This window comes from Manis pentadactyla, chromosome 7 (assembly GCF_030020395.1).
Source record: "Manis pentadactyla isolate mManPen7 chromosome 7, mManPen7.hap1, whole genome shotgun sequence".
NCBI classification, from domain to species: Eukaryota; Metazoa; Chordata; class Mammalia; order Pholidota; family Manidae; genus Manis; species Manis pentadactyla.
This window is the reverse complement of record NC_080025.1, coordinates 140,404,080-140,431,427: the sequence shown is the minus strand read 5'-3', so window position 1 is coordinate 140,431,427 and position 27,348 is coordinate 140,404,080. Positions and strand designations below refer to the sequence as shown.

At 35.2% G+C, this 27,348-nt stretch overlaps 1 protein-coding gene across 1 annotated transcript in view; it reads right to left on the bottom strand.

Moving 5' to 3' along the window:
* The window catches only part of CNTNAP2 (contactin associated protein 2), a 1,980,972-nt gene extending 1,953,965 nt beyond the window's left edge, over positions 1-27,007 (bottom strand). Inside the window, exons 1-3 of the mRNA XM_057504985.1 lie at positions 26,985-27,007; positions 25,533-26,161; positions 25,093-25,470 (exon numbers count right to left, since the gene is read on the bottom strand). Of these exons, the coding sequence (XP_057360968.1) occupies positions 25,093-25,470; positions 25,533-26,161; positions 26,985-27,007 (1,030 nt within the window). The remainder of the gene's footprint in view (positions 1-25,092; positions 25,471-25,532; positions 26,162-26,984) is intronic.
* Positions 27,008-27,348: the final 341 nt, after the last annotated feature.

The following is a 27,348-nucleotide window of genomic DNA, read 5'->3' as shown; positions in this document are numbered from 1 at the left end:
TCCCAGGCAAGGGAAACAAAAGCAAAAATGAACTAATGGGACTATATCAAGCTGAAAAGCTTCTGTACAGCAAAGGACACCATCAATAGAACAAAAAGGCATCCTACAGTATGGGGGAATATATTCATAAATGACAGATCCGATAAAGGGTTGATATCCAAAATATATAAAGAGCTCACCCACCTCAACAAACAAAAAGCAAATAATCCAATTAAAAAATGGGCACAGGATCTGAACAGACACTTCTCCAAAGAAGAAATTCAGATGGTCAAAATGCACATGAAAAGATGCTGCACATCACTAGTCATCAGAGAAATGCAAATTAAAACCACAATGAGATATCACCTCACACCAGTAAAGATTGCCACCATCCAAAAGACAAACAACAACAAATGTTGGCGAGGATGTGGAGAAAGGGGAACCCTCCTACACTGCTGGTGGGAATGTAAATTAATTCAACCATTGTGGAAAGCAGTATGGAGGTTCCTCAAAAAACTCAAAATAGAAATACCATTTGACCCAGGAATTCCATAATGATTCTATAGCATCTTACTACACTGATGGACAGTGACTGCAATGGGGTATGTGGGGGGGACTTGGTGATGGAGGGAGTCCAGTAAACATAATGTTCCTCATGTGATTGTACATTAATGATTCCAAAATAAAATAAATAAAGATAAATATATATATATATATATATATATATATATATATATATATATATATATATCTCCAAAAGAAACGTGACGTGAGACACAGATTTCCCAGGCTCAAATTAAAACACCTGACAAGACAGATATTTTAATTGATAGGAATGATGAGAATTAATAAATGAGAACTGTATTTTAAATACTCGGTCCTACTATCTACCTAGTTACTTCCCAGATCTCAATAACATAGTTCTGAAACATTAGTCACTACAGATATTAGACACTGCAGGACAGAGAAACCTTTGACAGCAAAGGGATGAGGTAATATGGCAGGGGTGGTATTAGTCATAAATAATTAGAAGACTGAATGAGGGCACTGGAGATCTTTCTGGAAATGAGTTCTAAAAGGAGGCAAAGAGGAATAGAGAGGAGAGGGAAGTCTGAGTATGTCAAAAGCATATTGGTGCACATTGTCAAGGAATTCAATTCTGTTGCTACTCTTTCTTTGCCAAATCCTGTTCTTGATATTCTTCCCTTTCCCACACATGATGGATGAAGATCACGTCTGCATTTTGAGTCACTAAACAGGAAATACTCTCACCACCCATTTGGGAATTGTAGGGAAACTTTTCCACTTCTTTCTATATCCCTTGACATCAGAGGGGAATGTCTCCTATCCTCTTTTCTAGTTGGTCTCCTGGAGGGAGATGTCTACAGACCCAATTTTTGAAATGTGTTTCTCTTCAGACATAGAAAAAGCTGAATCTATGTAGGCATAGCTGAGACAAAGGCAGCAGACCAAATGAAAAGAGTGGTATGGAGACAAGGGTCAAAGCATTACACTTGATGGGTGAGCCGTCTACGTGCAGCCACACAGACGATCCAAGGAAGGGCTGGAGCTAACAGGAATGCTAACTCCCTGCAATCATTATGAATTCCATGTTAATTTTGCACAAAGATAATGAAAATAGAACTGGCATTTATTGAATACCTTTGTTGTGCCATTCACTGTACTAGGCACTTTAATACACAACATCTCATTTCTTCTTCATAGTAAACACAAATTCGTATTATTATTCCAATCACTTTACAAATGAGGGAACTGATGTTCATGGACATTCAAAGCACTTCTAATTCCACAGAAGGACGCTCTTCTTTAATAGAGTCCCTTGGTCTGATAGAGTCTCGGACTAATATAAAAGCTATTATAGTCATACAACCAGAGAAAATTTTAAAAAATAACTGGCACTCTGGATGAAGAAATAAGAGTGTTGATAAAAATGAATGAAAAATTAAAAATGCCTCACATAGAATTTTAGGGAAAATTAATCTTAAGTGCAGAAGAAACTCTGAGTCATGCAGAAGATTGTTGTAATGGAAATTTAATGCATTTTCTAATAGAGACAGATCTACCATAACTATTCTTACTGTCTTTAAAGGTCCTTTTGAATTTAAAAGTCAATAGTCAAAAAAGAATTTAGACATCAGTAGGATGATGTAGCAAAGAACAGTGATCTTAAACCATTTAGTGATAGAAAAAGCAACTCCACAGACCTGATTGGTCACTGAAATAATCATCAAAATAGTATATTTAATGTATTCAGTCACAACCCTAAGGATCATTTTATACTGTATTTGGGTCAAGAAGGCATGGGATATATAAGTCATTAGCAAATGTGCTTTTCCTTTTTTTTCACAGTGTATTTTTTTTATTTTGTTATCATTAATCTACAATTACATGAAGAACATTATGTTTACTAGGCTCTCCCCCACCCCAAGTCCCCCCCATAAACCCCATCACAGTCACTGTCCTTCAGCATAGTAAGATGTTATAGAATCACTACTTGTCTTCTCTGTGTTAAAAAGCCCTCCCTGTTCCCACACCCCCAACATTATACATGCTAATCATAATACCCCCTTTCTTCTTCCCCATCCTTATCCCTCCCTACCCTCCCATTCTCCCCAGTCTCTTTCCCTTTGGTAACTGTTAGTCCATTCTTGGGTTCTGTGATTCTGCTGCTGTTTTGTTCCTTCAGTTTTTCCTTTGTTGTTATACTCCACAGATGAGTGAAATCATTTGGTATTTGTCTTTCTCCACTTGGCTTATTTCACTGAACATAATACCCTCTAGCTCTATCCATGTTGTGGCAAATTGTAGGATTTGTTTTCTTGTTATGGCTGAATAATATTCCATTGTGTATATGTACCACATCTTTATCCATTCTTCTACTGATGGACACTTAGATTGCTTCCATTTCTTGGCTATTGTAAATAGTGCTGTGATAAACATAGGGGTGCATCTGTCTTTTTCAAACTGGAGTGCTGCATTCTTAGGGTAAATTCCTAGAAGTGGAATTCCTGGGTCAAATGGTAAGTCTATTTTGAGCATTTTGAGGAACCTCCATACTGCTTTCCACAATGGTTGAACTAACTTACATTCCCACCAGCAGTGTAGGAGGGTTCCCCTTTCTCCACAACCTCGCCAACATTTGTTGTTGTTTGTCTTTTGGATGGTGGCCATCCTTACTGGTGTGAGGTGATATCTCATTGTGGTTTTAATTTGCATTTCTCTGATAACTAGCGATGTGGAGCATCTTTTCATGTGTCTGTTGGCCATCTGAATTTCTTATTTGGAGAACTGTCTGTTCAGCTCCTCTGCCCATTTTTTAATTGGATTATTTGCTTTTTGTTGAGGTGCATGAGCTCTTTATATATTTTGGATGTCAAGCCTTTATCGGATCTGTCATTTATGAATATATTCTCCCATACTGTAGGGTAACTTTTTGTTCTATTGATGGTGTCCTTTGCTGTACAGAAGCTTTTTAGCTTGAAACGGTCCCACTTGTTCATTTTTGCTTTTGTTTTCCTTGCCCGGGGAGATATGTTCATGAAGAAGTCGCTCATGTTTATGTCCAAGAGATTTTTGCCTATGTTTTTTTCTAAGAGTTTTATGGTTTCATGACTTACATTCAGGTCATTGATCCATTTTGAATTTACTTTTGTGTACGGGGTTAGACAGTGATCCAGTTTCATTCTCTTACATGTAGCTGTCCAGTTTTGCCAGCACCATCTGGTGAAGAGACTGTCATTTCCCCAGTGTATGTCCATGGCTCCTTTATTGAATATTAATTGACCATATATGTTTGAGTTAATGCCTGGAGTCTCTAATCTGTTCCACTGGTCTGTGGCTCTGTTCTTGTGCCAGTACCAAATTGCCTTGATTACTATGGCTTTGTAGTAGAGCTTGAAGTTGGGGAGTGAGATCCCCCCCACTTTATTCTTCTTTCTCAGGATTGCTTTGGCTAGTCGGGGTCTTTGGTGTTTCCATATGAATTTTTGAACTATTTTTTCTAGTTCGTTGAAGAATGTTGCTGGTAATTTGATAGGGATTGCATCAAATCTGTATATTGCTTTGGGCAGGATGGCCATTTTGACTATATTAATTCTTCCTAGCCAAGAGCATGGGATGAGTTTCCATTTGTTAGTGTCCTCTTTAATTTCTCTTAAGAGTGTCTTACAGTTTTCAGGGTATAGGTTTTTCACTTATTTGGTTAGGTTTATTCCTAGGTATTTTATTCTTTTTGATGCAGTTGTGAATGGAATTGTTTTCCTGGTTTCTCTTTCTATTGGTTCATTGTTAGTGTATAGGAAAGCCACAGATTTCTGTGTGTTAATTTTGTATCCTGCAACTTTGCTGTATTCCGGTATCAGTTCTAGTAGTTTTGGGGTGCAGTCTTTAGGGTTTTTTATGTACAATATCATGTCATCTGCAAATAGTGACAGTTTAACTTCTTCTTTACCAATCTGGATTCCTTGTATTTCTTTGCTTTGTCTAATTGCCATGGCTAGGACCTCCATTACTATGTTAAATAACAGTGGGGAGAGTGGGCATCCCTGTCTTGTTCCTGATCTCAGAGGAAAAGCTTTCAGCTTCTCGCTGTTCAGTATGATGTTGGCTGTGTGTTTATCATAGATGGCCTTTATTATGTTGAGGTACTTGCCCTCTATTCCCATTTTGCTGAGAGTTTTTATCATGAATGGATGTTGAATTTTGTTGAATGCTTTTTCAGCATCTATGGAGATGATCATGTGGTTTTTGTCTTTCTTTTTGTTTATGTGGTGGATAATGTTGATGGATTTTCAAATGTTGTACCATCCTTGCATCCCTGGGATGAATCCCACTTGGTCGTGGTATATGATCCTTTTGATATATTTTTGAATTCAGTTTGCTAATATTTTATTGAGTATTTTTGCATCTACGTTTATCAGGGATATTGGTCTGTAATTTTCTTTTTGGTGGGATCTTTGCCTGGTTTTGGTATTAGGGTGATGTTGGCTTCATAGAGTGAGTTTGGGAGTATTCCCTCTTCTATTTTTTGGAAAACTTTAAGGAGAATGGGTATTATCTCTTCTCTGTATGTCTGATAAAATTCCGAGGTAAATCCATCTGGCCCAGGGGTTTTGTTCTTGGGTAGTTTTTTGATTACCACTTCAATTTCAATTTCTTTGCTGGTAATTGGTTTGTTTAGATTTTGTGTTTCTTCCTTGGTCAGTCTTGGAAGATTATGTTTTTCTAGGAAGTTGTCCATTTCTTCTAGGTTTTCCAGCTTGTTAGCATATAGGTTTTCATAGAATTCTCTAATAATTCTTTGTATTTCTATTGGGTCCGTCATGATGTTTCCTTTCTTGTTTCTGATTCTGCTGATGTGTGTTGATTCTCTTTTTCTCCTAATAAGTCTGGTAGGGGCTTATCTATTTTGTTTATTTTCTCAAAGAACCAGCTCTTTTTTTCATTGATTTTTTCTTTTGTTTTATTCTTCTCAATTTTGTTTATTTCTTCTCTGATCTTCATTATGTCCCTCCTTCTGCTGACTTTAGGCCTCATTTGTTCTTCTTTTTCCAATTTTGATAATTGTGACATTAGACTATTCATTTGGGTTTGTTCTTCCTTCTTTAAATATGCCTGGATTGCTATATACTTTCCTCTTAAGACTGCTTTCATATAAATGGGCTTTTTAAAGGGTTTTCAAATTATTATGTCACCTCCATATGACTTTAATTTATAAAGAAATTCTAACTATGCAAGCAATAGCTTTCTTCATAATGTAGACTAAATAAACTTTGTCCACATACACACATGTATATCTCAGAGAGATTGAGAATCAGACTTGTGAATCAGATATACATTGTTTATCAGACAAACTGAAATTGGACTCCAAGATCTGGGTACTCAAAGGTCCTACTTCTCAGTCATATACCATAATTTTCCTTAATTTATGTGAGTGATAGTGTGTACTGTTCAATATCTAACTCATTTTATAGCCATTTTCATTATTTAATTATTTACAAATTTAACAGCAGCATTAAAAGATCGCTTGTATGAAACCAACACTGTAATGCATTAAGCTCTCAGTATTAACAACAAAAACATAATCAATACGAAAAGTCAAATCATTTTTAAAAAATTGAGATAAAAATCATGTACTCACATTTGTAGTGAACTATCAACAATTATGCATTCTTCAGACCTTCCATACCCAATTTAAAATTCAATGCACAAAATACATTATATTTCTTCACAGAGTAAAGAAAGTTGGAAAAATATCATTTCACACCTATTTTCTTGTACAATTCCCAGAAGAAAAATACTAAAATGACAATATGACATTTGTCATCAATTTATAGCTAAAGTTTTACAGTTTTGGAACTTAAGAATGTTTATTATCTTGGGATGCTTTCCTTACATTATGCAATACATCAGGCTTTAGTTTCATCACATGAAAGCAATGTACTTTGTAAAATAAAAATAATTTAACTGAAGAAAAAAATTAAACGTAATTTGAAAAAAACAATTCCCCACAATATAATAAATATAGTTGACTATAGCACATGAAGAAATAACTAGATGATCTTTCAGTAATCTTTTAAGGTATTATATACTTAGATATAATGTGGTCTTCCCTTACTTAATTTTTATAGTTTACTTTTAAATTTCAATTTTATTTAAAATTATTTAATTTAAATTATAATTACATGATGTCCAAAAAGAGTATCCTTGGTCCTACCTTTTGACAAACTGCTATGCTGTCTTACACAAAAATTATAATTTTTTTTTTAGTAAAGACTCTTCCATGAGTGTTTTTATGAAATTAGAGATTCTGTTTTTAAAAAAATCATATTTGTTTTTCATCTTTCTTGGACTCTTAATAATTTTTAAATACCTTAATTCACATTATAATAATAAAAACAAGAGGCTCACATTTTTCTTTCAAGTACTAAGTATTTCTTTATGTGCAGCAGAAGATGTAAAGGAAAGAAAAAATGCCAAGAACATTTAAAGAGAAATCACATACCCCATATGCTCTTAAAGACAGATGAAACATTCCTGTCTTTCATGTAGCAGGTACATTATTTAAATATAATGTATTATTTTTCCAGAAGTATATATTATGGGCTGATAGAACACTTAAAATTATACTTCTAGAACAATTTCATGATTGGAAAATATCCACTCAACTATTTACTAGTCTTAAGAAAGAACAAGTTTCCAGGCAAATCTAAATGTAATATTCATATTGCAGATTTTTGGAATATTATAGTTCTGCTTTTATAAGACTTTACAAGGAATGTCCATGGCAGAAATCCAAAGAAAAGTTATGAACCTGACACATGTGAATGACAGGGTAGTTGGTATATAGCCCACTCAAGCTTGCTGACATTTCCCCCATTTCAAGGTTTGAAAGTCTGTTTTTCCTGTAGTAATCAGTTATAAGTCCCACCATGAGAAACAGCCATGTGATGTGGAGTACTTTTATCTTAAGTCACACAACATAGTACTAAAAAGTTTCATCCGTTGATTGTGACGGAGTTCTCATGAATTCATCATTAACAGTAACCCTGCTATTTTGACACATCGAGCTGACCAGCCACAAAAACCAGTGTACACCAGCGGGAGAAATCAAATCGCTGAATATTAAATGAGTGCTGTCCTGGAGGATAAACAAATGTGAGGCTCTCAACTGCCTCCACCTGCTCCCAAATTCAGAGAATTAGCATGTGGACATTAATCTATTAGGAGGCCTTTCCTGCTAAAGAACTTAACCAAACCAGACCAAAGGAACCAACAAACCAATTTTGAATTTCTGTGAAATCTAGTCCTTTGGGAGAGCAGAGCATGAACTCCCTTAAAACAGCCCTTGGAACCCCACTGAACCAGACTAATATCCCTAAATGCTAAACTACCTAGACTTAGAGCAAAGCTGTTATCACACCTCTTCATCATAACTTCACCACTGTAATCATTTCCTGACATTCAAAGCCTCTTGAGAACAACTTAAGATTAAAATATGTCAACAGCAATGCTTGCAGTCTCTTGTGAGTCGATTTTATGGGAAAGACTGACCCTGATTGTCTTTTTTAAATGGAAAAACTCAATATATTGGCATAAATGCCATGCAATTTACAGGAGGAGGATAACAAGACTATTGGCAGCCATCTATCATGCCTCATATGCCTATTTCTGCTCATATACAATGGAAAAATCACACTCAATTACTATTCAGAGAGTACACTGATCAATTTTGCTCACCTTATTAGACCTTTCTCTATACCTTTACTCATGTACAGAAATAGAGTTTTCTGTCCATAAGTTGAAATAATATACATAAATAATAAATGATTTTATGTCAGTATATGAATATTTACAACATGGCATCATACTAGACAACTTGGAGATATGTGCATACCAGTAAACAGTATTTTTGTTGTCATATTAGAACAAAAAAGGAGTGCATACACACACACTTTGTCAAACATGAGGCTGAAAGTACTTTGGTAACTGAGATTAGATTGATTTTTGTAGAATTCAACGAAATTTAATAGAGAAAGGCAACCATTGTTTCTTCCTTTGTGGTATTCTATAATAATGACTGGCTTTACTTAGAAAGCATATTTCCAGTAAATTATCAATTATGTAGCTATTTTATTATTATAATGTTGTTTAGCATACCTTTAGAGAGCTTTAAGTCCTGGAACAAATCACTTCACTTTTAGGATTTGATTGTCCATTTCTTAATAATAATATTACTAACAATTAACATTAACTGAGCACTTGTTACCAGTAAGGCAATTTGTTAAGCATTTTAAATGCTTAATATTACTCAAATTTCAGAAACACCTTTGAGAGTCTATCCCAAAGCTCCTGTTAGAGATAAAAGTAAGACTGAGGTTTGGAAAAGATTCCATTCTAAGACTGGAATGCCTAAGAAACTGGAATCATAGTATTTTTCAATTATAATGGACATTAAAGAAAATCTAGTTCAATTCTCTAATATTATACATATAAAACTAAAATTTAGAGAAATTATAGAAATTGTATGAGACTACCCAACTATAGCCCAGTATTTATCTTTTCGCATGTTTTCCCCCAAACTATACCATTAACTAAACTATTGTACCTTCTGTTTACACCCATAATATTTAATAGTGTGATATAATGATTACACATTTTTTTCAGTTTTACCCATCTAGAGTGAACCTCTTAATTTCAAAATAAGCAAGAAATCTATTATGAATCTTTCATTTACAGATTCCAAGTTTAAAACCTTGCCCTCCATGTGTGATCCCCAAACCACTCAGCATCAGCATCTCTTGGGAGCCTCGTTAGATATGCCACATCTTGAGTCCCACCCAGACCTTACTGATTCAGACTCTGCCAGGCAGTTCATGTGCATATTAGCAGGTGAGAAGTGCTGTTCTATGAAGTTCATGTATTTTACATACCTCACTACCAGCTCCAATAATAGCTAGTGTTGACTAGTACTTCATGCCCAACAAACATCCATGGATAACCTCTTCTTGGCCAGTGTTTTAACTGATCATCTTCTAAAGAACAAGGAACATACTTTGGCACAGACTATGATCTGTGATATGAATTATAATCTGAGAAACAGATATAGACACCACAGGGTTTTTTTTATAGATATATAATCATTTAGCGCTTATGGGCTATAGTTTATGTCAAATTTGACAGCTAAGCCTTTGATGTATGGTCGGTGTTAAAAAGTTAAGCAGAAAATATATTGAAAGCATAAAATATATATATGTATATATCAACCTCTCTAATGCTCTCTGTTTGAAGTGGTATATTACTCAAATTCTGAAATAACCTTATTAAAAACAAATCACTGGCATGGAACCCACTGTAATAAGAATAGAAGGTATATTTTCTAAAAATCCACAGACTTACTAGCATTTTATAAACGCATACATCATTAACAAAACTCAGCCACTAGCCGTCCCAAAGTACGTAGCAATTCAACTAATTGAAATCTTACTAAAATGAGAAAAATTTTGAAATATAGAGCACAGTAATGCCAAAGATAAACAATTAAAAATCCGAGGCATATTACCATTAGTCACATTAAAAAATAACTGCAAGTATCCTATAACTAGAGTTACAATATCAATAAGATATTTTTATGTGAAAGTATGTTATAATTATATTCAATATTATTTACTACCTTTAAAGCCAGCTATAAATTGTACACTTTGAAATACAGGTTATTTAGGAAATTGCCTCTTAAAAATACCTGCTGTTTCAATAACACACATATATGTATTACATGATCAAAGTTACTTCTCTCCTTAGCAAAATTCTCTAAACTAAGTATCATGGAATTATTGCAAATATTAGTACTAATGTTTCTAAATGGGTCTAGAATGATCTCATGAAAACAATATCATCCAGGAACAAAATAATTTTTTTAAATAACCAAACAAATGTCCTGTTTGGATAGTAAAATTATTTAGGCAATATATATTAACTGCAACACAATTATAAAAATTGAGATACATTTCTGAAAGTTGTGTACATACAACATAACATACAAATACATGTTATATATACAAGTATATATTAAAGCATGCAATAGTTAAAAATTAGACTTCATTGAAAAATATTTTGGAATTACTATTGTCCAATTGTCCTTAATTTCTCTGGGATTTAAATGTTTCATGACAATGTATTGAATAATGAATTTAATCTTCAAAGAGAAAGTGGCATTAACTTCTTTATGCCTAATATCTGGTGAGAAAGAACAAATTATTTGATTTAAAAGTCATGAATATTTTCTCTTATTTCTAATTTTTATTATGAAGTAATCAAATCCAGTGATTTTTCGTTCACTAGTGTAACCAAGTTCCCTTCTGCCTCCCCTTACTTATCTTCCTGTTTGATGGAAGTAGGCAGAAGAAGGCGGCAAAGGAATAACAGGAAGGTAAGAGGAAGGTAAACCATGAGAGCTGTGTAGGCATTGTTTTAAGCTTCCAGAGGCAGAAACAGAGTACTGATTTTCATTATCAACTCTGTCATTCTTTTTCTATTAAAAAAAAAGTTGAAGTTGTCCTCCCTTTACTGAAAAGAAACTTCAAAATTTGAGGCAGGGAAGACACAAACATTTTCCAAGTTGGCTGACTATATTGTGTCTGTAAGTCTTTATGGCCAATAAATACCCAATACATATACTTTCCAATCTCAGATACAATATGATAAAGTCACCTGGACTGCCTCAGCCTGGCTACAAAGGTGGGGCCCATTTGGGGTCTGGTAGATGGCTCTCTCCTGAGCCCTAGTACACAGAACAAGAATTCACTATGAACTATTGCTAGGGCTTTACAATATGTCTCAGAATATTATTTTCCAGTGACCAACTTTCTCCATCATTTTCATGATCCTAGCATTTCCAGTTCACACCTCCAGTATCTATAGCAGTATGTAATTGCTAATTTTGTCTGGGCCTTTGCAAGGAAATCATGCAGCTTTATTATAGGTAAGTTCGTTTATTTTAAACTTTAAATTGTAAATGGTTTCTACCATCCTAGAATTTGTAAAACCCTTCAGGACAGAGACCATCTCTAAAGTTTTTATAATCTGCAGAGTTTATCATAGTGATCTATTTTAATAGACAGTGAAATGTTCTCATTAATAATGAAAAAAATGTCTATAAACAATTTCATTTGAGTATTCAAAAATCCTCAACACTAATTTTCAGGGGCTTAAAATAATATCCACTGCTTGATTTCCCAGCTTTCTAGTTATTTTGGACAGTCAAATTCAAAATGAAAAAATTGTCAAATTTTGTTTTATACTTTCCATCACATTTCAGAAAACAAGCTTTATACCATCTGCACATATGGCTGACAAGTTAGAGTAAAAATATTTATGCTTTTGGATACGTTCCCCATGCCCACAAGCTCTCTAATTTGCAAATGCTGTGGTTTTTCAGAAACATTTGTAAGGTAATTGAATACCTATTATACTGTAAAACAGTCTCTACTAAGATTAATTATTTTACACTGTTTTATAATTTCTGCCACACTTTTTAACATGAGTATGCTTTTTTAAAAATGATTCTTAAATACTAACACCTCTCTATAACATAGCAATACCATACATATAGTTACATATAACACCACAAATTATAAATTCAATTAATGTACATTATATATGCATTACTTTCTTCAATTAAGTTTTCTGAATATAGCTGAACTATATTATTCCCTCACTTTTTGACCATTTACATGTTATTACATGGAAATTAGGTAACATACTGGTCGTATCTTTGCTAATTGTTCCAAATGTAAGTCTTACCATCCCAACTAAATTATGAATAAATATCCAAAGCAATTACAAATGATTTTGCAACATCTATAGACACTAGTCCAGTATTACAGCAACTATAAATACCTTATGCATTCAAAAATAACAAAATATGTTATTAAAATTTATCTACCATTGTGTATCAGTCACTGCACATTCTGCATTTAATCCTTACAGCAAGGCTTTTATGTAGATACTATTATTTCTCCATTTTTAATTTAGACTATTGGGACTCAAATGTTTAAATGATTTGTCTGAGTTTACTGAGGAACAGAGTCAACAACAAAGTCAGTCTTTCTGACATGCAAGTCTGTGCTAATAACCACTTTTCCAAGAGAATATATGTATTTTTTTAAAAAAACCTTTAATACTGTTACCAAATAAATGTCAATATCTTTCAGCACGTAATTAGTATAAAACTATTTTCAGCCATGACTATATGACATTAGGTTATAATGGTCATTGTTTTAGGAACTTCCAGAATGGGATATTCATCATAGTAAAGGACTATTTATTTCACACTTTATGGAGATAAGCTTTGACAATAAAGACATCCTGCCACAGATAATTAAATAGAGTTGGGAACCCTGCCACAGAGATGCCTAGTACTTAAAACTCAGGGATGGTGCATACATACATTCATACATACATAAAACAGTCACATTAGAGTATTCTGATATTTGTTTCTTCAGTGAAGTCTCACCAACCAAATTTGCCATTTTATAAGTAGTAATTTTAGTTCACATAATCAATTAAAGACAACTATAATACAAATAAAGCACAACAGAAACAGATGAAATTTTCCAAAATCTTTTAAAGACTGAATGTTTTAGAATGGCAATATTTAGGAAAAATTTATCCCTACACCCAAATCTATGTCATGCATTCTATGTGCAGCAATTTATATGCTTTTTATTCTAGACAGCTGACTTGGTAGTCAAGTTCATCCTTGGAGTGTAAGGTTTTCTTAAGGCCCACTTTTAATAAAACTGCTAAAATGTTTTATTTTCTTATTAAAGATAATAAGTGTTTATTATTTTTATTTCCTCCCAGTGAAGATTTAATTTCTATTTGCTGATAAATTATAAAGCAGTGTCATTTACTCTTTTAAAACTTCCTTTCAATTATATGTTTTGTAATAATTTATTCCAAAGTCACTACCTACCTCCTCATGAGAGTGAGGACCAACTTGGCCAATGTCAGAATTGCACAGTTAGCTGTCTTTCTTCTGCTTAGAACATTCTTTCCCCCTTCTACTTTTGGCTACTTCCTTCTTTTCCTTTAAGTTCCAGCTAAAATGTCAGGATGGACAGTAACGGACAGGATTTCCTTAATTCACACACTGAATGAATTTACTGAGGACTAGCTGAGATGATTTAATGATTGTAATTTAAATCTTAACGTGCCTAATCAATAAAAGAGAGATTTAAGGTAACTTTCAGATCAATATTACAAAAGGAACACTTAAAATAATTTTGAAATGAAAGTTAAGAAATCATATGTAGGATGTATGATTTATAAAGCATATTATTACATGGCAATTTTTTCCTACTAAAATGGTGAAAACTTATGTGCTATGTGGAAGCCTATAAGGGTATAAGAAATAAAATAATGAGAAATAATTTTAGCTTCAAACCTAGGCAACTATTTTTTCCCAAACATGCTGATCTTCTGAGTAGTCCCTCTTTAACTATTTCTTAGGCAACTGTTGTCACAGGACCACTCCAGGAAGCCAGCACTTCAATTTCTTAACATGGCTTGTCTCTGACTCTACCAGTTGTGCATTTGCCATTTGAAAGTTTGCTATGTAGAAACAAACACAGTATGAGATGCTCTAAATACTATAATTATAGACATATAAATGAACAACAGATCTGAAAACATTTTACAAAAAGCCCTATTGATGTCAATTTGATAAAAGAAATAGTCATTTCTATTAACAAGTATCTGAAATCCCTTTTTGAAAATGGATACATTACTCTAATTTTACAACCTATAATCTAAAAATGTGCAATAACACATGTTAAATTCTAAAATTTATACTTTGGCTGATTATATAATCCTTGTAAAACTAAAATGCCTCACAATATTGTATACAATAATTATGTAATATTGTCATGTTTTAATGGACTGGAGACTACTCAAGTTGGCAGTAATATTTTCCTAATATATTTTAAACAAAGAGTAGATAATAAATGGAAATTCAAGAATATGTTACCTTTCATATTGAGTAGATAGGTAAACTACCTATTAAAAGAACTTTAGTAGCACTGTTTCTCTGAGTGACAGTCTTCTGAAATACAAACCTGGTTCATTTCTGCTCTCGGATTCATATGGACATGACAGTTTTAAGGCATTTTTATCATATAAAAATTACTACATTTTGTAACTAATGTTAAAATGACAGTACTTCTGATTACAATGCTTTTAGTTGTGAAATATAATTAAGAAATCTATATTTGTTGCTACAAAGCTATATGCACAATTTATATACAGAATTTACAAAACTAACCCACTTCAATTCAACTCAGTTGTATTTATTTAACATAGTATATGCACCTAAAAATGCTACAGTTAATTTGGAGGATATAAGTAAACATAAATTACTGTCTTTTCTCTTAATGGATGTACAGTCTTTGAGATATTAGTTAGCTATCTATAAAAATAGTGACTAAATTTTTAAATTATATGTAATCATACTTAATAATAACTATCTTCAAATCTTTATGGCAGTAAAATATTGGGTAAATATTAAGATTTTATTACATTAAAAGCTCAACTAGAACTAATGGCCAGAATTTATGAGGATGTAGATTTTGTGTCAGTAAAAGAAAGAACTTGATAAAAAGAAGAACTGTATTAAAATGAAACCAGTGGGCTTTAAATTTCTTGAATATCCTTATGCGTTGAGTATTCCAGCACAGAAGTAATTGACTAATTTTATATAAATTCAATGTAACTAGTATAGTGTCATAAGATAAAAGATGTTTACTGAAATCTAGCTCAGTTGATATAATCACACCCTTGTATCTATTAACCTAAAAACAAAATTTAGTCTCTGGCCATGCAAATTGTGTGCTAAGAGATAAAGGAGTAACTTGTGTCATCAGTAGGCAGAGCTGTAAAGGACATAAAATTTCAAATGGCTCTGCTGGACTGGCAGGCTTTAAAAAGGCAAGAATCTTACAGGCTGGGGCATATTTGATGGTCGAGGCACAGCATCATGTTTCAAATGTAAGGATGAAAACAGGTCATTCAAAATCTAAACAAATAGAACATAAGTGTCTATTTTTTGTACTTATCAAAGGATGTTTGAGTGATATAAAAAAAAAAAAAAAGAAATCCACTAACATTCCACACAATATCAACTAATATGCTAGATTATTATACTTAAATGCATGTAATTATCAAGTTACTCTGCAACTACTTCTATCATTTACAAGATTTTTTGACATCTTAAGCACTCTAAAGTACATGTTAGGCACAGTAATTATTTTGTTGACATCTGTCTTTGATTTCCATGCAGGTTACAGGTATTGCTTTTAAACAACATGTTTTACAAAGGGCAGTCATGCTTGGCTTTTAGGAGGCTGACCAGCCATATATGGCTTAAGTGAAATACAGAAAATGCTGTAAAACAGAGCCACATAGGAAGTGGGCTGGAGAAGTTAAAGAGCTTTCACTACATGGTTTCATTATTTCCCTTGAAATGATGTATTAATATTCCTGTATAAGCAATGGTAAGCAAGTTTCTGTGTTTCGGCCTTTAAAAAATACATTTCTTGCCTTCCTTCTATTGGGTAACTGGCAATTGGAGTCATTTCTCACTCTAATATCAGATAACTGAAGGTGATGTGCACTGTTTATCATCACTCTGTTCCTTGGAAATACAGATAGCAAAGAAATTGCTTATTGCCTTCTTAATATTTTGCCTGGGATTAGACCAAATTGCCACAGAGAGGTAATGGTACCTCCAATCTTCTCCAAAGTTCTGAGATTTGGACCTCCAATGAGTTTCCCCTAAATCACCATAGATTAAAAAGGAAAAGGTATTCCAAAAGAGAGAGAACAGACTGTAAGGAGACCTAAGAGAAATGTGATTATTGTATTGGAGTTGTATCCATGAAGTTTTATTGAAGAAACTACAAGGATTTAAGTGTGGTTAGTTTATGGGAAACAAATGTTGGGTTGGGGAGATCACATTAAAGGGACAGGCAAGAACCAGAAAGGTAAGAAACTATGACAAAATTTATGTTTTAGAAAAGTATTTCTGGCATAGCTATCAATGATAAAATAGAGGAGAAAGATTCGAAGCAAGTCATTCTAGGAGGCTACTAACTTAATGCCTAGAAGGAAATACTGATAATTTTAACTAGAGTTGTGGCAATGGGAATAAAGAACAGGGAATAGATATGAGAAATATTTAAATATTTGAACTGACAAATATTTTTGTGACAAGTATTTCCCCATGACACTCAAGTAAAAGAAAAAGTTTTCTTCTTACCAAGACTCAAAAAAAGCTTTATAGTTCAGACATTACATGAAATGAATATTCGAAAAATGGCTATAGATACACAGGCATCATCTTTTGACCTAAGTAATGACCATTTTGGAAGCAGACTGCAAAATTTCCTGAGAACCAATTTAAAACAGCTCTTATTTGTATCTGACAAAGCATTTTAACATTTATATAGCTTTAAGTAAATATTTCTATCAAATGACTACTAAATATATGGTAATAGTACCAAAAAACAGAATGACACTGTAAAATCACTTTATGATGAAGAACACAGACAATGTATATTTTATTATTTACTACTATTATTTAATACTGAAGTAAAAACATCATTACAGGATTTTTCCCCTAGAACTCTATAAAAGCAGTTAATTAACTCTAAAAATGTTTCCTAGATGCAGCTGAAACTTAATATTAGTCAGAAAACTGAAAGTCAATGACATACTATTTCTCACTTAGCCAGCAGTGCCATGTTTAAGATTAAGAGCACAGTTTGTAGGGATTGATTATACTGGTGGCCCGGGCAAGCTAAGCTTTTCAGTCACCTTGCTTTTAGTATCTGCAAATTGGAGCACTGTTGTAAGGACTAAATGAGTTAATATATCTAAAGAGTAGTATCTGACCTGAAGTCCACACTCAACAAATACTGCCTATTAACATCAATTGGAAAAAAAAAAGAAAAGTTTAAGTATAATAAGGTCTATTGGTGTGCTGGAGCTCTGGAAAAGTATGCTCATTGATTAGTGCTGAAAATGTGAATTATTACAAATTTATAGAACTCAACCAGAAAATGTTTACTAAAGAAAACTCTTTGATTAAGCAGCCCAGTCTTGGACATTAATTCCACACAAATAAACACATCAGTAAACAAATATTTGAACCAGGGTACTTATTTTTGCATTCTTAATAGTAGAAGCAATGTAAATACCCAATTATGACACACTGATATCTTTGCCAGTATTATCTTTGTCAACTGACATAACAAAATGGTTATTCTTAATTTCACACTCCAGACAGCCAGAAAACCTAATAAACACTACTAGCACCTGCTTTAGACTAGCCAGAAGACACTGAAATACTTATGTTAAGGTATTTGAATAAAACTCACACACACTACAGATGTGCATGAGGCAGGATGAAATTTAATAACTGGAAGGTTCATCACTACCGTTAAAAAACTCTTCTACTATAGGCAGGCATAAATTCTTCTAAATATTCTTTTCATATGAGAACATTTAACATGAATCAACTGATTTAAGTAACAATGAGTGTATTTTATCACTAACAAGTCAGCTGAAAACTTCTGGTGATAGTATTCTATATCACAGGAATAAAAAATAAAGTTTTATTTTATAGATAAAATCTCATGGAATTATGAGAGTTTGTCTGTTTTATTGTGACAGGAAATATTTGATTCTGTGGCCATATTCAAACACACTGAAAAAAAAATGCCATGATAGCAACGTGTGTCTGATAGTCTCATTAAACTCATGTGTTATGCTGACTATGGACAGAAACAAGAAGAAAGTAGGGAGAAAAAAAATCTCAACCATGTGTTCTTAGATTGGATGACATTAAAAACATCAACCTAAGAACATAATCAGTCACCTGAAAAAACTGACACTCATACATGATTTTCCAGACATATTATTTTGTTTGAACCAAAAATGTTTCAAATATGCTATATGAATCTATATATTTTGAGTTAATATTTATTAGCAATCAAGTAATTCATTGTAGCACAGGCCACTGTTAATGTGTAATTAATAAATTTTAAACAAATGATACCCCTAAATTTTGCCATATGACATAATTAGGCTGAAAATTTTTCATGTAGTTCTTCTGTTCTTGTGTTTTGCCCACTATCTGAAAAAGACACATCAAGTACATGAAGGTAAATGTCTCCTTATAAGGTTGCTTAATAATTTGATTCCCATTAAGAGGTGACTGCCTAGTAAAAATGAGTGAATAGGGTGATGCAGTTTTTAGTTCCAAATAACCATTTGAGTCCATGTAGTTTTACAAGTAACAATAAGCACCTTCTATTTTAAAAGAATATTCTTAAAGGTAAATGCACTGTTTTCTTTGGCAAATCATGGTATTTTACTACCTAATAAACTGTTCTATTAATTGTGAGTGTATGTATTTATTTTTCCCATGTATTTCTTTCAATTGAATGACATAGCTGACATCGTAATAGCAGTTAATAGAAAATTTGGAGTTGATACAAATTTTTCTTTACACATGCTTTTTCAACATGACATCTAATGCATAGACGTGAGCAAATCCTTGTTGAATTTAATTAACTTTTATATAACTTCAGTCCAATATTCAGTGAACTCAGATTCAGTGAACCTGACAGTGTGAAGGTCGCACCTACATTGCCATTTTCTGTGATACACATTTACAGACTACTAAGACCACCATTCAGTTGCAAACAAAACAGGGGGTGAATATATTACAAAAGGGAGAAAGAACCTTATATGTGTTTGGAGATATTTTTTCCTGGTCAAAGTATTCTTAGGAACTAATTTTGCCTCCTTCCAAAACATGAAAACATTAAAGAATATATTGCTTATGCATGATTATGAGAGTATTTCAAACAAACTTAAATCATAAGGAAAATGTAAAATATAGCCCTCAGGAGCTCTCCTGTATTTCTTCAGCACTTTTACAGTATACCAAAAATATAACGTCTTCAGCAAGCAAATACAGAGCCAATGAATACATCTTTATTTCCAGATTTCTTACTATCAGGGGAGGTTTTAAAATCTGGAGTGCTATAAAAAATCAGTGGCTTCAAGCTGTTATTATGAATAGTCTACCCCCAAAATGAACTATGTAAGAGTTTAACAAGCTCTTTCTAAAAATTTACAATTGAGGATATTACTAACTTATTTTTCCAAGGGCAAATGACTCCTCTTTTTTAGAATAACTGACCCAAATCATCTAACTCTCCATGATTCTACAGAAGGAACATAGACATGAAGTAACTGCTAACTCAAGGCATTTCAAATTCACCTGATACTTAAACCAGGAAGATGGAACTGAAAGTGTAGCTACGAAAGCCTGCAACAAAGATGTGTTTAGAATGGTAATGTTATTGACCATAGAGAAAGAAATGGTTTCCTAAATGTCTCATTACAATAAATATCATTAAAACAGAATCATGCAGAAAAATGATGAGTGAATGAATTAATGAATACGAGGATTTCTAGGTCATAGTTACGCAGAATAAGTCCAATTCCCCAACTCAATATGAAAGAGGAAAAAAATAATTTCATTGCTGTTTTTTTAAACATGCAAAAATGTTCTCCTGTTTATTCAGTTCAAAACTCAATAAGATCATTGCCAATTTTAATATTTTTTTATTTGATAGGGTATTATCAATAGCATTCTCTTCTCTAGAGCTCTTCATTAGAAAAGAAGTCACAGATGGAGAGCAAATATCACGCATTCTACAATAATTACTGATCCAGAGGAATAGGGCTTAAATGTGTGGCAATAATGGGATACATTAACCTTAATTCTGAAATTAAACAGACATCCTACTGTAGGAAGAAATGAGCACTATAAGGCTCCTCATATTATCACAGAAATTATTGCACAGATAGCCTACTCTTCAAAGTCTTTCAGTAGAATCTACACATCCTGCAGGCCACATGGAAGGAAGAAGGGGCACAACTGGGCTAGGTCCTCATCCCAAAGACACCTGACAGGAAGTCACTCTACTTAACATGGGAGGAAAAGAGTGAACTGTAGAGACAGAGGCTAAGAATGCTGTAAGTAGTTTCTTCCACATAAAAGGAAACATTAGGATGGAGAAAGAGGTAGTACCTCCATTTCCCAACAACATCTTTAGTTCGTCAGAAGTAAAAACACAAGTTCTATATATCCCGGGAAATAAGAAGATCCAGTGTTTTAACTGATCACGCTGTTGAGAAGTATTCGCTTTTAAGTTTCTCATTTGAAAAGTTAAAGGCTGTATAAGGATCATTTCATCATCATTCTACCACATTAGAATGGCAAAAATAAACATATAATCTCTTCCATAGGTCAAAAAGTAGGTGATTATAGAAATATCCCTTATTTTCTTAATAGCTACTTTTCTTAAAATACATATTTCTCTAGAAATACTGATAATTTCAGATACTGATATAAATATAACATTCACTTTATTTCCATAACATTATAGTTTTGACATTTAAATTTTTAAGTACTCTGTTGTTTAAGTTTGCCGGTCAATAAATGATCAAATAAGGCACTTCTCAAATCTATTAGATATGGGACAATTTTGAAATCACATACTTTATTTCTTCCTCCCATTAATATCAATCACTATACAGACAACATTGGGAAATTGTTTCTCTATATGTTTAGAAATTTTAAGATAACCGCACACTAGATTTGAATTCAGAATTTCTGAGCCTAGAATCTCTCCTTATTCTGCACACCATTTAAAACAAATAGAATATTTTTCAAAATCTTAAAAAAGAGATGAGGGAAGGTACACCAAATTCCTTTTACATTTTAATCATAAAAAGTATACATGAGACAAAACTTACTCATTCACTTTTAAAGACTTAATAAGATTTTCTCTGCAAGTATTTATAAAGACAAGTGATTTAAAATCTCAGAATAGTTATAGAACTTGAAATGTCTATAAGGCACTTAGAATAGAAAAAAAAGAAATGCAATTTTAAAAATATGATGCACATCAAACAACTTCAATGTTTCTTATCTAAAAGTGATATGTCATATGTTTATAACTGTATAAAAGTTAATAAAAACCTATGTTGAACTTGTGGGTTATTTTTTTTAAGCCAATTTTTCCATACATTGATGTTGAAGGAGAAAACTTACGCCAAGATTCCTGCTTCCTAAGTATCAGTGCCTACGTGAAATCAGGATTACATATTTCACTCTAATGAGTAAATAATAACTTTCTTATTATTAGTTTGTATTAAATAAATAATATACTACCTTTTATCAACCAATGTTTTTTTTAAGTGTTGACCTAAAGCACGTTTTTATTTAGATTAATCTTATTAAGACAAAGTCATCACTATGTTCAAGCTTGGTATAAACTAATAGTACTTGCTTTTGTATTTATTTATATATTTTACATTTAACTCAGCTATTTGACAGATACTACTTTTAAGGTGGCATATGCACTGAAGACAGAGAAAACAGACCAATATATCATTGCTTTGATGTTGTTGTTTAAGTATGAAAAGACTTATCTATAAACTTGTAAGCAAGTTAAACTCCTTGAAAAATGTTATGAAATAGATAATATACACATATTTTATATACACTAAATATACAATATACATCCCATATTAAATAATATTATGTATCTATATATTACATTAATATATATTTAAATATTTTAAGGATTTTGCCAAATAGGTGTGTGTGTTGGGGGTGTGTGTGTCTGTACATTTGGGTTTATATATGCTTATTTATATATGTAAGAATGTTTATTAGAAAGTATTTGATCACTTGAAAATACATTTCTCAAATATGACAGTGAATTTACAGTTTAATGGCTTTACAGAAAAATGTAAAATGACCTTTATCAGAAAGTGCTACTTAAAGCCAAAATTTAGTATATTCTAAGAATAAATTGAATTCATTAAATGCCAGCCAAACTTCTCACCATTTAAAACTGCACTGTCAGGGTCTTTCAAATATAATAAATACAATTCCCTGAAAGTTAAATATTTTCCTTAAATTCTATATATGTCCTGCAAATATAATAGAAGAGAGGGTATATGATTCCATCAGCTCAGCAGCTCCTCATTTTCACCATCCACCAAGGTATTAGATTCTATTTCTACTTAATCCTAGAAATGAGCTTCTTTAAAGTTTTCTTTTCTCCAGTTGTAAAAGGCACAGTATTAACAATGACACCATTTTCATAAACATTTCAAAAAGAGAAGAAATAAACCAGAGGCAAATACATATCTCAAATAATATTGTTATCAAATGAAAAAAAATATTAACTGTATCTTCTGAAACTGTCCGTCACATTAAAAAGTTATTTAGGGACAGAAAGTTTTAGCATAGTCATCATATTTTTAAAAACGTGTACCAAAGAAAAACATTACTTCTAGATTTTCATGCTACTTTTTGTCTTGTGATGACCTCTCCTGGTTGAGTTGTTCATTATCTTAGATTTGTGTAGTTACCATTTTTTCCTCCTTTGAATGTTTTTAGTATTAATAATACAACTATCATTCTTCTTCAGAGCTGTATATAACTAAAATTTTTCAGTAAGTGTAAAAATATAATTTTATTTTAAAGTACTGAATATGTGAGGTTTTCTAATCAGTAAAGTCTTTTGCATTCTTATTATTTAATTAATTCCCAGGATGTGGGGCAACTTCCCAGGTTTTGGTCACACAATGTAAATTCAAATGAAAGAAAAAAGTCATTTTCAGTAAGCCATTACACATTTTTAAACAATGAGAAATAAGAACTAGATAAATAAATAATAATCAAATATAATTATTAGCTATCTTAAAAGTAATAGTCTCTGCTCTTTCCTATCACTGAATCCTAAGTTGTAGGAACTAAAATATATTTCTGAAACAACTTTTACATTTAAAAAATATATTAACCCAATGGCTGCATGTGTGCTATTCTTAACCCCTGATAAATTGTTTCAGATTGATTCATTATAATTAATGTATACAGAAAGATGAAATAGAGAACCCAGCAAAAACCCTGGATTCGAGGTCTTTATTCGGGGAATATAATAAATTTAATTTATAATGAGTTTATTTTCTGAAAAAAGTGGCAGTTCTGTACAACCAGACCTTGAAATGGAAACTGAAATTTCATCAGAATCTTTTGCAGCTCATACTTTATGAAAATATTAACACCAAGCATTATATCCTCAGAGTTTGTTTAAATCTATAAAATTGACATAAAATACTATTTATAAATCACTTTGTGGTTTATTCTGTTTTGTGAAAAAACTATAACATTGTCTTCACGTTCATTACAAACTTAGATTGCCATTTAGTGGCTTCCCTCTCTTGCAAGTGAAGAGAAGCAAATACCGCACTTGGGAAAATATGCCCAACCAGTACTCCTGGTTCACCGTATGGTAACAGTATGTGGTAGATTCGGAAGCAAAACTTACAAAGTTCTTTCTCAATGCTTATTCTTACTAACATTTACACACTGAAACAAGAACGTTAACACATAGATGAAGATGCATCAATGCATCCATGATCTTACAGACATAGGACTTACTTCACACAGGGAATCTAGAAAACACTAAACTTTTTTTTTCCCTAAATGGAATACAGTTACTTTTAAACTCTGAACTCTCCATGATTATTCTCTAACAACTTAGTCATTGTCAGAAACAAGTAATGTGCTTATGAATGTTACCCTAAGATTTCCTACAGGCAATCTTCCTAGTGTTAACTCTTTCTGAACCCAAAAGGCCACCACCATGCCTTTCCCCTTTGGATGTTCACTGTGCACTCCAAAAACCATTTAGAAGATGCGCTGGAATCTTCCATTTCTTTCTACTCTTTCTAACGCCAAGAAAACATGAGCAATCTCTTTTTTTTTCTTTCCCCAAGCTGGCTAAAATACACAGACAAACGCACTGACCACATCATTCTCCTGAGAACTCTTTTAAGGAATCTGTTCATTACTCTATGACCGATGCTTTGCACCGACTGTCTCAAGTCCTACACTGCATTACAGCAAACTGCAAAGAATTAAAGCAATTTCAGTTACGATACTGGATTGTCTTCCATTTTAATAAGCAAGTAATAAACGGTCATTAACTTAAGGGGGGGGGCAAAAAGGAGTCCATAGGTGCCCAAACTGTTTAAAATATGCCCGTTATCCCCAAATTCGTGCTCATTTAAGTTAAAACCATAAATAAAAATGAGGAACTTATTGCTGCCAGTCTTTTCATTCACGGACCCACCTCGGCAAAATGTTGTCACCTCGCCCTACACACACCCCCTAAGTGGAAGAGGAACTCCTGAGAAGCTGCCATCTACACTGACCGCTCTAACCAAGCAGCTGTCAACCAGCCTCCAGGACCGGGACAACTTTCCAGAACCATCCCCGGCGTCAAACCCTCTCCCCCGAGCCGGGGCGCCGGGCTGGCGGCAAGTGCGTGGCGCGGGGACCCCCGGCGCCGAGCGCGAGGCCGCCAGCGCACCCCGCGGTCGCGGGCAGCGGAGCCCCACTGCGGCAGGGCCGGCGCGGCGCGCCCGCGGGCTACTTACGGGACGCGGAGGGCGCCGTCCAGGCTCTGCAGAGGCTGCTGGCCGCCCACAGCCACAGCGCTGCCCCGCAGCCGGCGCGTGGAGCCGCCACCATCCTCGGCCGCCGCCGTGCTCCGTGGGCTCGCTGCGGACAGGCGCCGGCCGCGCCGCCGGGGGGCTCTCCGGGCCGACGGGCTGTGCGCGAGCCGCTCCCGCTTCCGCGGCGCCCCTCGGCCCCGGGCTCCAGTTCGCGGGCGCGGGGCGGTGGGGCGCGCGTAGCCTCCCTCTGCTCCGTGCGGGGCTCGCCGCCCGCTCCGCGAGCCAGTGAGGTGCCGGGGGAGGAAATCCCAGCCGGGAAGGAAGGGGGGGGCACGGAGGGGACGCCTCCCCCGCCTCTCCCTCTCAGGAAAAACAAAAAAAACAAAAAAAAACACCGAAACAGCAGAGGACGCTGAGGAAACCCGAGGAGCGCGGGCTGCAGAGCAGGGGAGGCGGGCTGGGCGGGCGAGCGCGCCCCTCGCCGCCGGGCAGCGGACGCGCAGGGCTCCGGCGGCCCGTCGGCGGCCGGCAGCGCGCGAGGAGCACGCAGACCCGCTGGCGGCGCACGCACGGCCTCGGCGCGGCGCGCGGCAGCACCTCCCGCGGCGGAGCCGAGCGCGCAGCCGGGCCGCCAGGGGCCGCCGCCAGCAGCGCCCGCAGAGCCGGGCGGGGGCGCAGGAGTCCGCCCCGCGCCGCCCTCCTCTCCGGGCCCCTCCCCGGCTCCTCCTCCGCCGCCGCCGCCTCCCGGACCCGCCGGCCGTCAGCGCCCGCCGGCCCTGGGAGCGCGGGGAGAAGGCAGCACCGCCCCCGGGTCCGTCCGCCCGCGCGGGGGGCCGCGGGCGGGGCTGAACTGGGGAATTCGCCGTGCAGCCTGGGAGCCCCGCTCCAGCCCTGGCCGCCCCGCACCCCGGCTGCGGGAGGCAGAGCCCTTTCGCTCGGATGCTTCCCGGCCGCGCGTCCCTCCCCTTCAGATGGAGATGGTACGGCTCCGGAGCTCAGGCCCCCCGGGAGCCACAAGCGGGCGTCCGGCTGGCAGGCCTTCCGAGTGGTCCTAACACCAAGTGACGGAGCCGAGCATCCCGCGGGGACTGCAGGCGCCGCCAATGCAGATGTTTTCAATATGTAATTAATTCACACCGTACATATATGCACGCGTACACCCAGTGCAAGCCGCTGCCAGGAAAACTACATTCGGCAAACACGCACGCCAACACACACGCACCCAAAACTGAAATAAATACGCAGGCACTCGGATAACTACTTGAGGGTATCCAATGCATCACGAGTACTAAGAATTACGAAGGTCTAGAGAAACCCAGCTTTTCTTTGCACATTTAATTTCAGTAACAAATCTCAAGCTCTTCTCCCCAGCTCACAGCTCCCCCACACTCCACCCTCCATTCAGTTTCCTCCCATCCAGTCTCCATAAAGTGATAGGATTCTTCTCTCCCTGTAGAACCGATCCTTTCACCGACTTTGCTGACACAGTTAAGAATTACTGGTCATCTAAGTATCTAACGATGTTGAGGGAGGGTGATGTACGAGTGACCATGTCTTCCAGTGTTAGGCAATGAATAAGCATTTGCCTTTCAAGATAAATAAAATTTTTATGGAGACTCGCCTACTCCTGGAATAGACTCTGAGTTTAATGTTACGGTTAGGTCTCAGAAAGGTCCGCTGTAAATAGTACTGTGTGTTCCCTGCATAATTAGTGTGGTGGTAATGGGCCTGATTCAGCATTCTTTATTAGAGCTTTGTTTCTTACTGATTTCCGGATTTTTTGTCCTAGTAAGAACTGCAGATTGGGTACAGTCTGGAAAATTATCACACAGATGACAAACGAGAAACACTGCATCCTCAGCTATGAAACTCACCTCCTATAAAACAGTAAGCGCATTCTTATAGATTATAAAATGCTCCTTTTCTATTTGAATTCCCGCAGAGTGTCAAAAGTCCATGAGCACTTGCAAAAACACTCTGGTAGAAAACTCCCATCAGCCATTTATAAAGAGTCCAAAGAAACCAGTCACAGGAAAAAAAAATATTGGGAGATAGCGCAACTTTTCAGAAGTCAGTTGTTTAACCATGCCTTTCTATTTTAACCATTGCACTCAATTCTACTGAAGTGCTGTTTATGTGTTTTAATAGAAGAATAAAAGAGGAAACAACTGACTGGGGTAACATTTCAGTATCTCAGTGAATACCATTCAATGGGTATCTCTAGCAGACTGGAGTCCA